Source organism: Dermacentor variabilis, chromosome 8 (assembly GCF_050947875.1).
Source record: "Dermacentor variabilis isolate Ectoservices chromosome 8, ASM5094787v1, whole genome shotgun sequence".
NCBI lineage: Eukaryota > Metazoa > Arthropoda > Arachnida > Ixodida > Ixodidae > Dermacentor > Dermacentor variabilis.
Window position 1 is genome coordinate 21,213,738 of NC_134575.1, and position 14,376 is coordinate 21,228,113.

At 45.0% G+C, this 14,376-nt stretch overlaps 1 protein-coding gene across 1 annotated transcript in view; it reads right to left on the reverse strand.

The window, feature by feature from the left end:
- Window positions 1-689: 689 nt before the first annotated feature.
- Window positions 690-14,376, reverse strand: part of LOC142589798 (uncharacterized) — a 148,517-nt gene continuing 134,830 nt past the window's right edge. Inside the window, exons 2-4 of the mRNA XM_075701378.1 lie at window positions 4,063-4,203; window positions 3,937-3,984; window positions 690-843 (exon numbers count right to left, since the gene is read on the reverse strand). Of these exons, the coding sequence (XP_075557493.1) occupies window positions 816-843; window positions 3,937-3,984; window positions 4,063-4,203 (217 nt within the window). The 3' untranslated portion in view covers window positions 690-815. The remainder of the gene's footprint in view (window positions 844-3,936; window positions 3,985-4,062; window positions 4,204-14,376) is intronic.

Genomic DNA, 14,376 nt, shown 5'->3' on the forward strand with positions numbered 1-14,376 from the left:
CTGACACGTAAAGTCCAACATGCAAATGTGCCTCGATTCAGCTGCTTTTCCTATAAATTTCGCGCTAAGCTTCGCTGCGTCTATTACTATCACATTTACTTTTAAAACGCCGAAATATATACAACTTCTTTTGATAGAACTATGAGTACATTTACTGAGCAAACCATGCATAAGTGAATAGAACGGGGATTATATTCATGGTGCGATTTTCAATACGAGGCTACGTCTGAGTGTTCTTCCTGTTCTTCATAAGTATACATTATTAGGAAAAACAGAAGCCGGGACACAACTTTTGCTCCCATTGCTTAAGCACACCAAAACGTATCGAGACGGTTTCCTGGTTTACGTATATTAGTGGTTCGTGCGTTCAAAACCCGGAACCACCTTGATAACAAAGCAGTTAGATTCTTCCAATTTATCAGAAGAAAATTGAAGATAAACACAAGAACACTGAATCTTAGGGTAAACAAACAAATGGTACTGATAAAATCCGAAGCAATCCAACCACAAGCACATTCCATACATTTTACTTTAGAATTTTCAAGGAATAGAGGTTGTTTCAGAAGGGATTGGTGTACGAGCACTGCAACACTGCACGAAATCAGTGGAGAGTTACAAAAAATATTCTTCAGTTGCAGACTCAGCATTTTTTCGTGCTGTCTTGTATCAATAGACGCAAGAAACCGGGGCCATTTATTCAAAAAACGCAGGCTAGAAAAAAGCGGTCCTCCGTAAATTTTACATTCCCATCTTCGTGCTTGTTCTTATTGTGGTCGGTGGTAGAAGACATACTTCGATAGATAAAGCAGATTGTTCTATGGTAGGTGGCTGTCGTGAAAGATTCTGTCAAGAAGAAAATAAGTGTATGTAAGGAGCAGTAAAACGGCAACTGGCGTCAGACTAAGCAATTGTGGCGTCACAAATTTCTGACTAAACGTCCGTTTGTGCAATAGAACTTTATGAAAATATTTCAGGTCATTGATATTCCGCACGCAAGTGGTAGAACAATAGGTAATATTTTACAGTGGCGCTGTATGTGGCTAAGATATCACAGAAATCTCCACTGGGCCAGATGCTCAAAAAAATATATGTAAAACAATATTACGTTAGCTTCCTGGGCTTTAACGGTCAACCGCACGAAATGCGTAGAACTTAGACAAACCAGCTAGAAAGAGGTTTTTCTTTTGTAGCAGTGTCTATGCCCTTCTTTATGTTCCTTTCGGCACGATGTCTCCTTACTTATAAGAAGCGTTTCCGCATGCGCTAAGTACGGCAGTGATACACAGTATGCCTACAACGAAACGTTTTATTAGAATAGGGAGAAATTTAAGTGACCCTTTAAGTTTTCTATTTTCCTAGTTGCAGAAATTTAGTTGTTCAATGAAGTCTTTCTCAAAGCTTTTCCGACCATTTCGTGCATACGTCCAGTAAAACATTTACTGCTAATAGTAAAGCAACAAGGTCCCGCGCTTTGTGTTTCTTTCTGTAAAACCGTGATCATCTAGGTCATTATTATTACCGCACGCTAACAACACGGAAACAACAGAGAGAAGAAATACGATCACTGAATCACAACTATATGTCTATTTGATTCAAACAGCCATAAAATTGAAAAACTCACACATGCCTACACCCGCGCACCATAGATTCCCTCGACCAATAGGGAAAGAAGACAGGCGAGCGGTAAAGCAAGTGCGGTAATTTTAACGATTAGATGATTCTAAAAATTAAAATTGCTGCACTTGCTTTACCGCTCCCCTCTATTGTTTCACTAATCGTCAAAGGAGTGTAAGGTGCGCCGGTGTAGGCATGTGTGAGTTTTTCTATTTTACGGCTGTTGGCATGCAATAATTTTTAGTCATGAGTCAGCGCCCATGTTTCGTCTCTCATCTGTGTCTGTGCTTTTAGTGTGTGCTGTAAGTAATAATAATGGAGATGTACCGGCTCACCGAGCTAGCTACAGTGCCTAGATCATGACAGTGAAACCTGGATTCCAAAAAGGAATATTGTAATAAACGGTGCTTACGCTAGATATAACGTGTGCTTTGTCATGCGACCAAGATCGTATTAAACGCAGATGACTTGAGAACAAAATAATGTCGCACATTTCTTGTCAGTTTTTAAGTACCTCATGGGTACGCATGCAACCCTACAGTATTGGCCTTGCTTGGCTGGTAGAAAATTCCGCATTAAAATCCAGCATTATCTATTTATTATTTCCACTTATAACCTAAAGCAAGATGTTTTACTGAGGGATGGATAATTACTTACTGCTAATGATTCGACGGCAATCTCGAAATCACTTAGGTCGGACTGCAGCACGGTGTCCTTCGGTAGAGTATTCCTGTCACTTGCAGACTTCCCGATTCGGTGAGATAGGCTGCTTTCGTTGCGTTTGTGCGGCAGGAAGGACAGTGAACTCCATAAGACTGAGTTGCCCAAACAGGAATTGTAAAGCTTATAATAAAGGCACAGCTTAAGTATAAGGCGCCTTAGCTCCAAGTAAGCAAGATGTGTGTCCATATTTATTATTGCGACGCTGTTGTGACAGAAGCAATCACAGTGTAATGAAGAAGAGGAGGACAGCCTAAGCGCAAGCGGGATCGCCAAAGCAGTGCCCCTGACAGTGCTCGACTTGAACTAGTGCTATCCTCTGCAGACCTTTCTGCATTTACGGTCCACGTCGAATAAAAATCTTTCGAAGTGGTGGAGGTACTGGCGTCTCCGCAAAGCTTGCACCCTCTAGACGTTGCGAACCCCGGCAGTTCTTTTCTCCAGAGCGCTTTGTCCAAGAGACCCCACTGTGTTAGGTGACAAAGATGACCACGACGACTAGGACAGGCTCACATTATGCGAGAGGGTAAGTACACATATTCGATGGGATATTACCATAAAGTTGAACAACGTCATCTTTTACATTTCCGACATCACAAACATTTGCTATAAGAACAACAAAACAGGCTTTCAGACTTGGTTCGCGTTCAGAGCGTTATACTCAGACATTTTCGGCCGCCCTGCCGTCCGGAAGCTGCGCGCCGAACAACATTTGCGCTCTTGCGTGCAACAACCTGGTGAGACATTTGCGAGTTATATCGAAGAAGTCATCGACATGGGCCAGCGTGCCGACGCTTCAATGACAAAGGCTGCTAATTATCCACATAATGAAGGGTATCGACATTGACGTCTTCCAGATGTATCTTTCGAAGTCCGCTCTCACTGTGGCCGAATTTTTTACACTGTGTCACAGTTACGATTAATTGCGGAACCAATGACCTCTGACCCGGCGTACTTACAAGCGCGACGTGCCACTCACAAGGCTCGAAGTCGTCCCTGACCACTCGTCCCTCTTCCCACAAATCAAAACGTTTGTGCGTGAAGAGGTCGCCCATCAATTGTCTGTATTTTCACCATTACTCAGCATCCGTACCCGCCACCACAGCAGCAGCCTCAACAGTAGCAGCATCCCATTTCTTTAGCTCCTATGCCAGTCATGCAATTCAGGAGCAGATCACCGGGGCTCTACTGGAGCCCTTCCAGCCGCTGCCTGTCGCCACTACCCTGAGTTACGCCGAAGCAGCGAAATGGCACTGGCCACAAACGTACTTGCCATTTCATGCTGCGTCGCTTACGGCAGTCCCTTCTACGCCTGTTGTCTGGCATGGCTCGTCGCCCCGACAGCACCTTCTCCGCCTATTGCTTGGCATCATACCTTCATCGCCGCAAATCCTTGGTGTACGCCCGAAAACTGGTCCATCTGTTTCGGATGTGGCGGCCCCGGCCACATAGCCAGTCATTTAAGTCGTCGTATGCAAACGTTCCGGGATCCTCGTCGTCGAACCTACTACTTTGACCGGCCCTGTTCTCGCTATGACTATTCGGATCCACAGTCCAGTGTGTGTCTGAGTGAAGATCCACCATGCGAGTTCTGCTGCTCACCTTGGCCGCGTCAGCACTCTTTGTCTCCGATGCGCCGTCGTTCTTCTCCTGAAAAAAAAACGGAAATTGACTGTCGCAGCTCAGGAGGCAAGAACTGGGCTATTGTCGAAATTCCGAAGTCCTCACCCTTGTCCACCAAACGTTGTGGAAGTTGTTTGGTCGGCGCCCGTGGATATGCTCTTGTACACAAGTGTTGCCATTTTCGTTATTGACGCAAGCTGGTGCCGTGAGCTCCGAAAAGTGACAAAGTCTCTTAGGGGACTTTCCCTGCGAAGAGCAAGTCGAGAACCCATTCATTGCTTAGTAGCTTGCTCTGTCCATGCCATTATTCAGCGAGATCACTACATCGTTGAATTCTTCGACCTTGCATCCTGCTCTGACGGTATAATACTAGGCTGGTACTTTCTAGGCTGGTACTAACAAAGAACATTTATGACATACCTGAAGAATTAAAGCAGGCTAGGTGACTGTTGGCCACCTTCACGTTTCAAGGCGAATGCTATTAATTCATTATCATCACCGTTAACATCGTATCGTGCCATTTGACACGCGATGTTACATGGTCACCGCGTGGTACTGTGGAAAACATGCGGGAAAGGGGACGTTCTTCCGCTAGCTGTTAGCACTCCCACCGCGCCTGCTTTTGTCGAAAATTGTAGCTCATGGCATTTCACTGGCCACGCGAAAGCCTATAAGAGGGTTACGTGCACAGTAACTTACTGCGAGTAATTTCTTTCTTAGCCATGCTTTTATAATTATTTTTTGAGAGCGCAGCGCTGATGCGCCCGTTCCTGCGTTTAGCGTATTTTCAGAAATATCCAGTAGGACCTGGTGCATATCTTACGGAGACCATCGTGTTACGCCTTCCTGACAGACGGTCACATTCCCTAGGGAAGTAGCTCTCGAATGTTTACGCTTCAAAACAGTGCCTGTCATAGCCCCTTCAGTCACGGCATACACGTTTGTGGACGCGACTTATTTTTGCCTTACTGTGCCGTGGTTACAAGAAATAGACAACAAACATTAAGCTTTGAGTAAATTGAAGATTTTGCTTTTCTAAAATACACCCATATCACTTCTGAGCAAAATGTATCGCTTCAGGTGACCGCTTTGGCGAATGCACTCCCGTGTTTGGCGGGACGTTGGAAGTGACGTCTTTCGGTAGTGATTTCGAAAGATGTTTTTCCCTTGTTGCCATGCTTGTGCCCAATAATTATCCTCTGCGTGTAATTCGAGCGGGCGATCCAATATTTTCATTGAAGAAACGTAGGATGGCTGACTATACAATAAATAAATATTTAATTACCATGTAATTAGGGTGGCTCTCTATAAAATACACAGTCATTTTCATCCCACCCTGACCTGCTTTCAATGGAGTCTCATGCACCTTGGCATAGCATTATGTAAATTTCACACAGTTATCGACAGTCGAACGTATTTCGAGACTGAAAGGGATAGAGAAAGAAATTCAACAAGAGGGGACATTTGGCGAAAACTGGAAACAGAAAACACTTCACGTCTAGTGTTATTCCCATCCGTTAATTGACTCGGAGCATCGGAAAAAAAGAATGTGAACTAAATTTAGTGGCAACGTTTTCTTTTTTTGAACTTCTACTTTGCGACTTATATTTCTTGCGTTACCTAGCTACAAGCTAACGGCACGCCAGCCGCGACAGATGCATGCGTCACGTACCAGACATGCCACCGAAGTGAGCGAGGCCGGTTGCGCATAGGAAGTTCTCTTGATTGGCGACCCGTCCATTTTGGATATAGCGTGTCTGTTGGGCTCCCAGTGTATTCTTGCGTTCCTTCTGCACTTCGACATGGCACTACTGCACTATTGGACTACGGCCAGGTGAGAAATTTTGTTGGACAGTGTGCGACGCATTTAGAGCAATTTTGGCTTTTACGGCACGGAACCGAGATTTGTGACGTAGTTAGAGTAAACAGCTCGACCGTCCTAGCATGGTAAATTCTGCGTTGACTCGCACTGGGAGATGTTTGCGACGCTTTCTATGAGCTCCAACATTATTATAACTTTTTTGGCACTTTTCGGGCAGGTTTCCGCAACCGGTTTTGTGGCGCACTTAGGGAGATGCAGCTGGGTCCTGTGGCGCAGTTTCGCGAGGGCTGAATCTTGCGGCAACAAGTTCTGGCGCTTTTTCGAACCCAGAATATCACTGTAATTATTTTCGTTACTTTTTCGGGTTCTTTTCAAGCACAGTGGCCGCTCCCGGCATTGTGACGCAGTTAGCGAAAGGTATATCGGCTGTGTGCCGCGGTTAGTTTCGCGTGTACTGAATCCCACTGGGGAAAGTTCGTGACGCATTTTCTGACCCCCAAAATTATTGTAATGAATTTAGTAACTTTCCCGGATACTTTTGAGGCATGCTCGCCGCGCTTGGTTTTGTGAAACAGCAAGAAAAAAATTACGGGGTCTCTTAAGATCTCGCTTAACAAGTGAACAGCGAAAGCCTACTCTTTCTCCTCTTATCATGCACCTCAATATTATTTGTAGACCTTTGTAATCAATTGTAGTCATTACAATTCGTCGTTATACACATTTGTCATCAGTAGTCATTACTATTCATTTTGCTAATTCATCATTATTACTCATTACTTCTCACTAACAAGCATTTTAGTCATGTTTAATCATTGTTGTCATTACAAGCCGTCGTTAGACGTGTTGGTCATACCATAGCCATCAGTAGTGATTGCAAGTAATTTAAGTCATTATTACTCATTACTGGTCATTAGTAAGCACTTTAGTTATTTATTATCGATTGCAGTCGTTACGATTTGTTGTTAGACATGTTGGTCATTTCGTAGTTATTAGTAGTCATTACAAGTAATTTCCGTCATTATTAGTCATTACTGATCATTACTAAACATATTTAGTCATTTCTAATCAATTGTAGTCGGTGCAAGTTATCGTTAGATATATTGGTCATTTCTTAGTCATCACTAGTCATTACAAGTCATTTCAGTCATTATTAGTCATTACTGCTCACTATAGTAAGCATTTTTAGTCATTTGTAATCAATTGTGGTCTTTGCAAGCCGTCGTTAGACATATTGGTCATTTCGTAGCCATAAGTAGTCAAACCAAGTCATCAATAGTCATTTTAGTCATTACTATTCATTACTAGACTTTTCTAGTCAATTCTAATCAATTGTGGTGAGTACAAGCCGTCGTTAAACATATTGGGCATTTCGGAGTCATTAGTAGACATGACACATTGCAAGTCATTAGTAGTTATTATTAGTCATTACTAGCCATTATTAACCTCTACCACTTTCTATTATAACGTTATGATATAACTAACTGTCACTATCAATCATTGTTCTTTCTTTAACCTGTCTTTAATCTGTCTTCATATGGCGTTATGAAGCTTCGGCAGACACTCTGGCGGTCAATTCTGCTGACACAAACTTCACCATGACCCTACGAAGACTTTCGCATTAAAATCCGGCCTGGTGTCAGTTACATTGGGGTTAACTGAACCTTAGTGAGACAAGTCTGTGACGCTTTCTATGTCCCCGCAACATATACTTGCCTTCGGTACTCAGGCTTGTCGAATACGCGGCGAGCGATTGCCAAGAGTGATAAATCTGGAGTATGTTGTTGGCGCCGGCCCAACGCGCAAAAGATAATGCCAAGAAACTGAAAAACGAAATCGAAAATTCTGTCTTCTGAAAACAGGCTTTGCACCCATGCACTTCTCTTGAGAGCGATTAGAAGACATTCTGCGAGCGTCTAGCATGGTCTGGCTGAGAGCCTGTTTTCTGGCCACCTCTGTGTATATAGCGTACACTATCGCGTCGGCTGAGGCCAAATTGTTTGGAAAGATGCCATCGCTCGTGCATCTGTGTTCTTAAAGTGAAGGAATTAATGCCTTGGAAGGCGGGAATGCTCGTAAATCAGATGTTCTCTTCATGATTTATAGTAAAGCTTCGCATGAGTTGTGTATTTTTGACGCGATGTATGTAAAAGTCAGATGCTTTTGGTTGTAATGTCACCCATTCACCACTTTCGTACGCCTCCATTCTAATCGCTGTATTCCTTTAAGGGCTAAATACCAAAATAACACGTGCTTGTAATTTACTTTCTTCAGGTGATGCCGCCCGGTGGAGCTTCATACGGGAACTACAGCTGCTTACCTGGTGCCACAACGGTGGATGAACGCACAGAAAGCCCAGAACGAGCATAACGAGCATTTTGTATATATATATATATATATATATATATATATATATATATATATATATATATATAGAGAGAGAGAGAGAGAGAGAGAGAGAGAGAGAGAGGGGGGGGGGAGGGAGAGAAATAAACATTTCTCCATTTACAAGACGTTTTCCGTCTACTTTATGAAATGGCACGTAGTAGAGATTCGATGGAGGCTTGTAAAGGTAGTTCACACACTTTAAATCAATAAACAATCCCGCACTAAGATGGCGCGCGATTGAGTAGCAAATAAAAAAGAAAGCTCCGAGTAACGCAGCCGGCGTAGCGCGTGCCAGCTAGCGTTTAAAACGCGGACGCGCAAAACCGAAAGCGGAAGGAGTTAATCCCATCCCCTTGGTGCGCTACAGTGAATTCGGCCACTGGACTCTAGTAGAGGAGTGTCCGTTCTTGTTTAATGCCCTTCTCCATGGTGCTGCTATCGGCCACGGCTCAGTGCACTAAGATACGAGTAATCGCAATATCAAACAGCTTTATCAATGTGCGGTGGCGAAGCGAAGTTCCGCCCTTTGTATACGAGACGCATGGTGGGAGCGCCCACAGTTATTAGAACGGCGTCCTCCTTTCCACTTAGTTTCCGACGACGTACGCCGCATATCGCGCATAGCAGGGTTCCAGGCTATCGCACACGTGCTCCTGTGTTCCCGCTCATATTGCTCACAATAGTGCAAACTTTGCTTTGCAGTTCCGTTATACTCCACCAGATGTCCCGACAAGTAGCAGTTGCATATAGCAGTTACATGCTGCATGTAGCTAGAACTCGTTAATTCCAGTACGCTAGGTGACTATCTGTCACTACCCCACTTCGAAAGGTTGCCAATAAACCATCATCATCAACAACATCAACATCATCGAACCGTGACACGGGTCAAAGTATGCGACATATGTGCTATGTAGTGGTGGTTCTTGCGTTTACTCTTCGCTGCATGTTATGGCGCCTCCTCGCAAGGCACGAACCGCTGATGAAGAAGCAAGCTGTAGAGCTACGCGTGCGGCTACAACCAGGGAACATGGGGCTCAGCACACCGCTGTGCAGAGAGCAGGACAAGCCGCAGCGCAAGCCGCAGTTTGCTGTCGACGCCAGGCGAACAGCTCAGGTCATTATCATGAAAACAAAGCGGAGGCTTCGCCGAAAAGACCCTGTAGTACATGGTTCGAAAATGAAGCTCTAATGTTACCACTCCGCCAGCTTATGATGTGACTGTGCCGCGTGTCCCGCGCAGGTCTGCGGCTTTTTTGGATGGACACTAAAAAAAATGAGAATAATAAATTTGTCAGGCTTGCAACAATTACGATAGTAGTGCACACACTGATAAATATGTTGCCTATATTTGAAGCCTGAGTATGCGCTGTCATATAATTTTGAAAGTGCTTTTACTTTTGCATTACATATCATCAACGTCTGAGGGTGCGCAGGTATGTAAATATGAAGTGATTGTTCTCAAATAAAGTAGTTGCGAGTGTCATGTATTTTTGTGCCTCTCCACCCTATCCTGCTCAGTGCGCTGTTTCACCAACACGGTATGATGGCTCCCAATGCTATTGATGCTTCCGTGGTAGTTGTAGTTGGACATTATGAAGCGAGCAGCAGAATTTTGCATGGATTCCAGTTGCTTATTTAGGTAACTTTGATGAGAACTCCAAATGGATGACGCGTATTGAACTTTACGGCGAACGAAGTGTACATAAGGTGTTTGGCGGACTGAGGGAGGGCACAGAAACAACCTTCTTCTAATATAACCAAGCTTCTTTGATGCATTAGTCACAAGTTGAGTAATGTGCTCGGACCACATCAAATTGCTACTTACTAGAATGTCAAGGTATTTGCATTGTCTATGTGTATTAGTTTCGTTGAATTTAAGGATTTATCTTATTGCGAGTTAAACTGTTTACGTCATACTCTCAAAACTTTAGATTTAGAAGCATTATTCTGTATCATCTAGCGTGAGCACCAATTCTATATCAAGCAGAGATTGTTTTGCAGTAGTTTGTGGTTTTTGTGGTCGTCATGCGGCGGTACAGGACAATGCTCTATCATCATGAGCAATCTCTGAAACCTCCGTAAACAAGCAAAAATGCAATGGCACATGCTCCTCTAAGAAATGACTCATACCTCCGTAAGAAAAAAAAAATACAATGACTGATACCCTAGTAATGCAGAGACTACAAGCGCTAAGCAAAGGGAAGCAGACATTACATATAATCATTGGTCAACCATGCAACACAGAATGCCACACGTTTTCATAAAGAGGAATCTCCAAACAGGCATCCTAGCCATAAATTAAGCACTGCATACCCCCCTCAGCAGTTGCACTGGTGGTTCTGTAGCAGCTGCACTGGACATCTGATTTCGCAGTGCCAGCATGGCGAATCATATTTTATTATTATAAGAAAGAAAACAAAATTATGCTGATTCAACGCAAATTTTTGAAGCATGTAAATGGCACTTTTTTGAAGCGCCTAAATAAATCAATTAATTGGCCCATATCATTAGTTCATTCTTAACGTAAAAAAGACTGGCTCGCCCACATGTGTTTTCACGCACCTCTACTATATACAGCGTCAAAAGTCATATATTACTACGAAGGTGTTAGCCTCTCGGTGTCGGCATTCTTTGTATCCGTCTGTGGGTAGAAATAACCATCATCAGCAATGCCTCATACCCCGCCAAACCAAGCAAAAATACAATGGATCATCCCTCTTGTAATGCCGTATACAAGAACTCGGCCAACCTCACTGTCATCCCGCCCATTCCTTCTTCCTTCCCTTCTGTACAAGAACTCAGAAAATTCAAGCGAACAATGCATCAATTCCTGATTAATATATCCTGATATATATCATCATATATATCAATGAAATTATGACATCAATTCGTTGGAAACACGCATACTACGTACAGAACAGCCCACGTTTCAATAAACATCAAGCTGAAAACAAACATCTGTCAGCAACACCAATCACTGAAAACCCCGTAAGCAAGCAAAAATACAGTGGTTCATACCGTAGCAATGGCTCATACGCCCGTATGGCGGCGGAATCAAGCGTTCAGCCAAGTGAAGCGAACAGTGCATGCATTGATTAAAATCATGAGTAGAACACACAGAACAGCCTACGTTTCAATAAAGAACAAGCTCAAAATAAGCATCTGAACCCTCAATAAGCATTGCTTACCCCCTCCTCAGAAGTTGTGGTTTTGGAACAGCTTTGCTAGACATTCATTTTCGCAAGGCCAGGATGGCGAGTCAGTTCTTGTTGGCAGTTCCTCATGTCTTCTTACGTATTTGAAACATGATGCTACGAAGCAGCCACCCCAGTGTGGCTGCACTGAAGAGGAGGAAGACGACGTGGACCCGCTTGATATAGCGTCGCCATTGTGGCCTTCCGTTAGCTTCCTCTGAATAAATGTATATAACATTGGGCTACAGCTACACGTAACATTAATTTGGTGCAGGTGGACTTTCCCCGTACCCGTCATGGAGCTTCGCAGCCGTCGCAACGGCGACAGTGCAACTTCGGCTCCTGCTGGCGGCACTTCATCTACACAACCGTCTCCTCCTGCAGCCCCGACCTACGTCGCCGTTCCCCCCCTCGGGATCCTGGTGTTATCAACGGACTAAGCAGTGCTGATGTTGACGACTGGCTCCGCTTATACGAACGTGTCAGCACCAGTCACAGGTGGGATCCGATTATTATGCTTGCGAACGTTCTTTTCTACCTCGACGGAGTTCCACTTGCATGGTTCAAGACTCACCAAGGGGAGATTTCGAGCTGGGATCTCTTCAAAGAGAAGCTCCGCGACCTTTTTGGCAATCAGTTCGGTCGCCAAGTCAATGCCAAAAAAGCCCTTGCCACACGTGTACAGACGTCGACCGAGTCCTACGTGTCGTACATTCTCGACGTCTTGGCCCTTTCTGTCAAGGCTGACCCGACCATGTCTGAGGACGAGAAGGTAAATCACATCCTCAAAGACATTGCTGACGACGCCTTCAATTTACTGGTGTTTACGAACGTCACCAGCATCGATACGATCCTCAAGGAGTGCCGCCGTCTCGAGCAAGCTAAAAGCCGCCGGGTATACCAACATATCACGCGACTTCCCAACACAGCTGCTACGTCATCCTGAGATGACCTCTTCCACCAGCCGTCGCGATGTGACAACTTGAACCGCATCAATCATCGTTAGGTCGAAGCGGCACAACAGGCAGCCCCTTCGTTCCCATCACCTGATCATTCTCCGGTGACAATCTCCTTGATACAGGCCGTCGTCCGTCAAGAGTTGTCCAACGTCGGCCTGCAATCCATTCGTTCCGTACGCTCAGAACCTCTCTCTCCACGCACGTCCCCACCGCGCTCTTACTCTCATGGAATGGCGTGTACGGTTCGCCTCCGAATGGCGAACCGTACACGACAAGCCGATCTGTTTTACTGCCGACGCATTGGACATGTGGCTCGCCATTGCCGCAGCCGCTGGACTTCTCCGACGCTCTATTCTTCTGATTACCACCCTCGCCCCTCTACCACATCATTTTCCTTCGCCCCTTCTATGCCCGCTGCATCATCTGACCCTGCGACACCTTTGACACGACCCCGCTACTCCCGCTCACCTTCTCCCTCCCGTCGTCAATCTCGTTCGCCCCCGTCACGCCGTGCTCCTTCTCCGACCTACTCGCCGCACTCCCGACCGGAAAACTAGATAGTGCAGCTTCTGGAGGTGAAGCTGCAATGACGATATTGGCACGAAATCCTCGCTTCACATTACCCACGAACAAGAATCTTTTGGACGTTCTCGTCGACAATGTTCCTGTGTGCGCGTTGACTGACACCTGGGCGCATGTGTCCATTATGAGTGCTGCTCTTCGCCGTCGGCTCAAGAAAGTTCTGAACCCGCCCCGAACCGAGTTGTACAAGTCGCCTACGGCGGTACTGTCGCTATTCTTGGCATGTGCTCTGCCCGACTCACCATTGCTGAGAGACACACCGTCGTTCTCTTCACCGTCATCGAGCATTGCCCGCACAAACTCATTCTCGGTCTGGATTTCCTTATCCAGTCATTCCGCCGTCATTGACTGTTCGGCCGGCTAACTTCGCCTTGACTTGCCTCTTCTTGCCGACCTTGTGGGCCCGCCTCCAAGCCGTTTGAGATGCATGGATTTTATTCGCCTACCGCCCCACTCTGTGACACACGTCGACTTGTCCTCACCAGCTGTACCTCACGGTAATTATGTGGTCGCACCAATTCCGGCAGTTACACTTACACGTGGTGTACCGTGCCGCACACTGTGCTGACAATTACTGGCAACGGCATCTGCCTTCCCCTTGTCAATTTCGCGCTAACCGCGCAAGTTCTGCCTCAGGGGATTTCATTGGCAATAATTAACGCTTTGCAGGATGATGAGATCGAGCCATTCACAGTGGAAGGTCGTTCTCTTTGTTTGTACTTTTTTTTTTGCTTTTTGCCTTTAACAATTGTATAAATTTTGTCACTCCCGTTGTTATTTCTGTTACACTATATCGATTAGAGCATAGTTTGTTTGGTTTTTTCTTTCTTCTTTCTTCTTTTTTTTTTCGTTATCATTTGCTTTTCTTGCAACTAATTTATTATTATACTATCCGCTGTTACGCTGCCAACTATGTTACAATTCTGTTGTAGTTACTAACCGAGGGTCCCGTTTTCAGTATGATTACTTTGGGACCCTCGTCTGTATATTACATTTATGTACCTATGTTTTTTCATATGAATAAACTTCAACTTCAACTTCAACTTCAACTTCACAGCTCAGCCCATACCGTGACGTCATCGCACGGTAATGACGTCGCTATTGAGAAGATGGTTTCTTCTGACCTTACACCTGCTCAAGCTGAAGCTCTTTGCCGCGTTCTTGAAGGCTACCGCGACATTTTTGACTTTGACAATCGATCCTTAGGTCAAACATCCGTCGTGATCCATCGCATAAACACTGGCGATGCCAACCCTATTCACCGACGTCCATATCGTCTTTCTGCGTCCGAACGAGCTGTTATCCAACAGGAAGTCAAAAAGATGCTTGTAAAGGACATTATCGAGCCTTCCTGTAGTCCCTGGGCTTCTCCCGTAGTACTTATCAAAAAGAAGGATGGAACGTGGTGTTCTTGTGTAGATTATCGCCACCTCAACTAAATCACAAAAAAGACGTGTACCCTTCGCCACGTATTAAT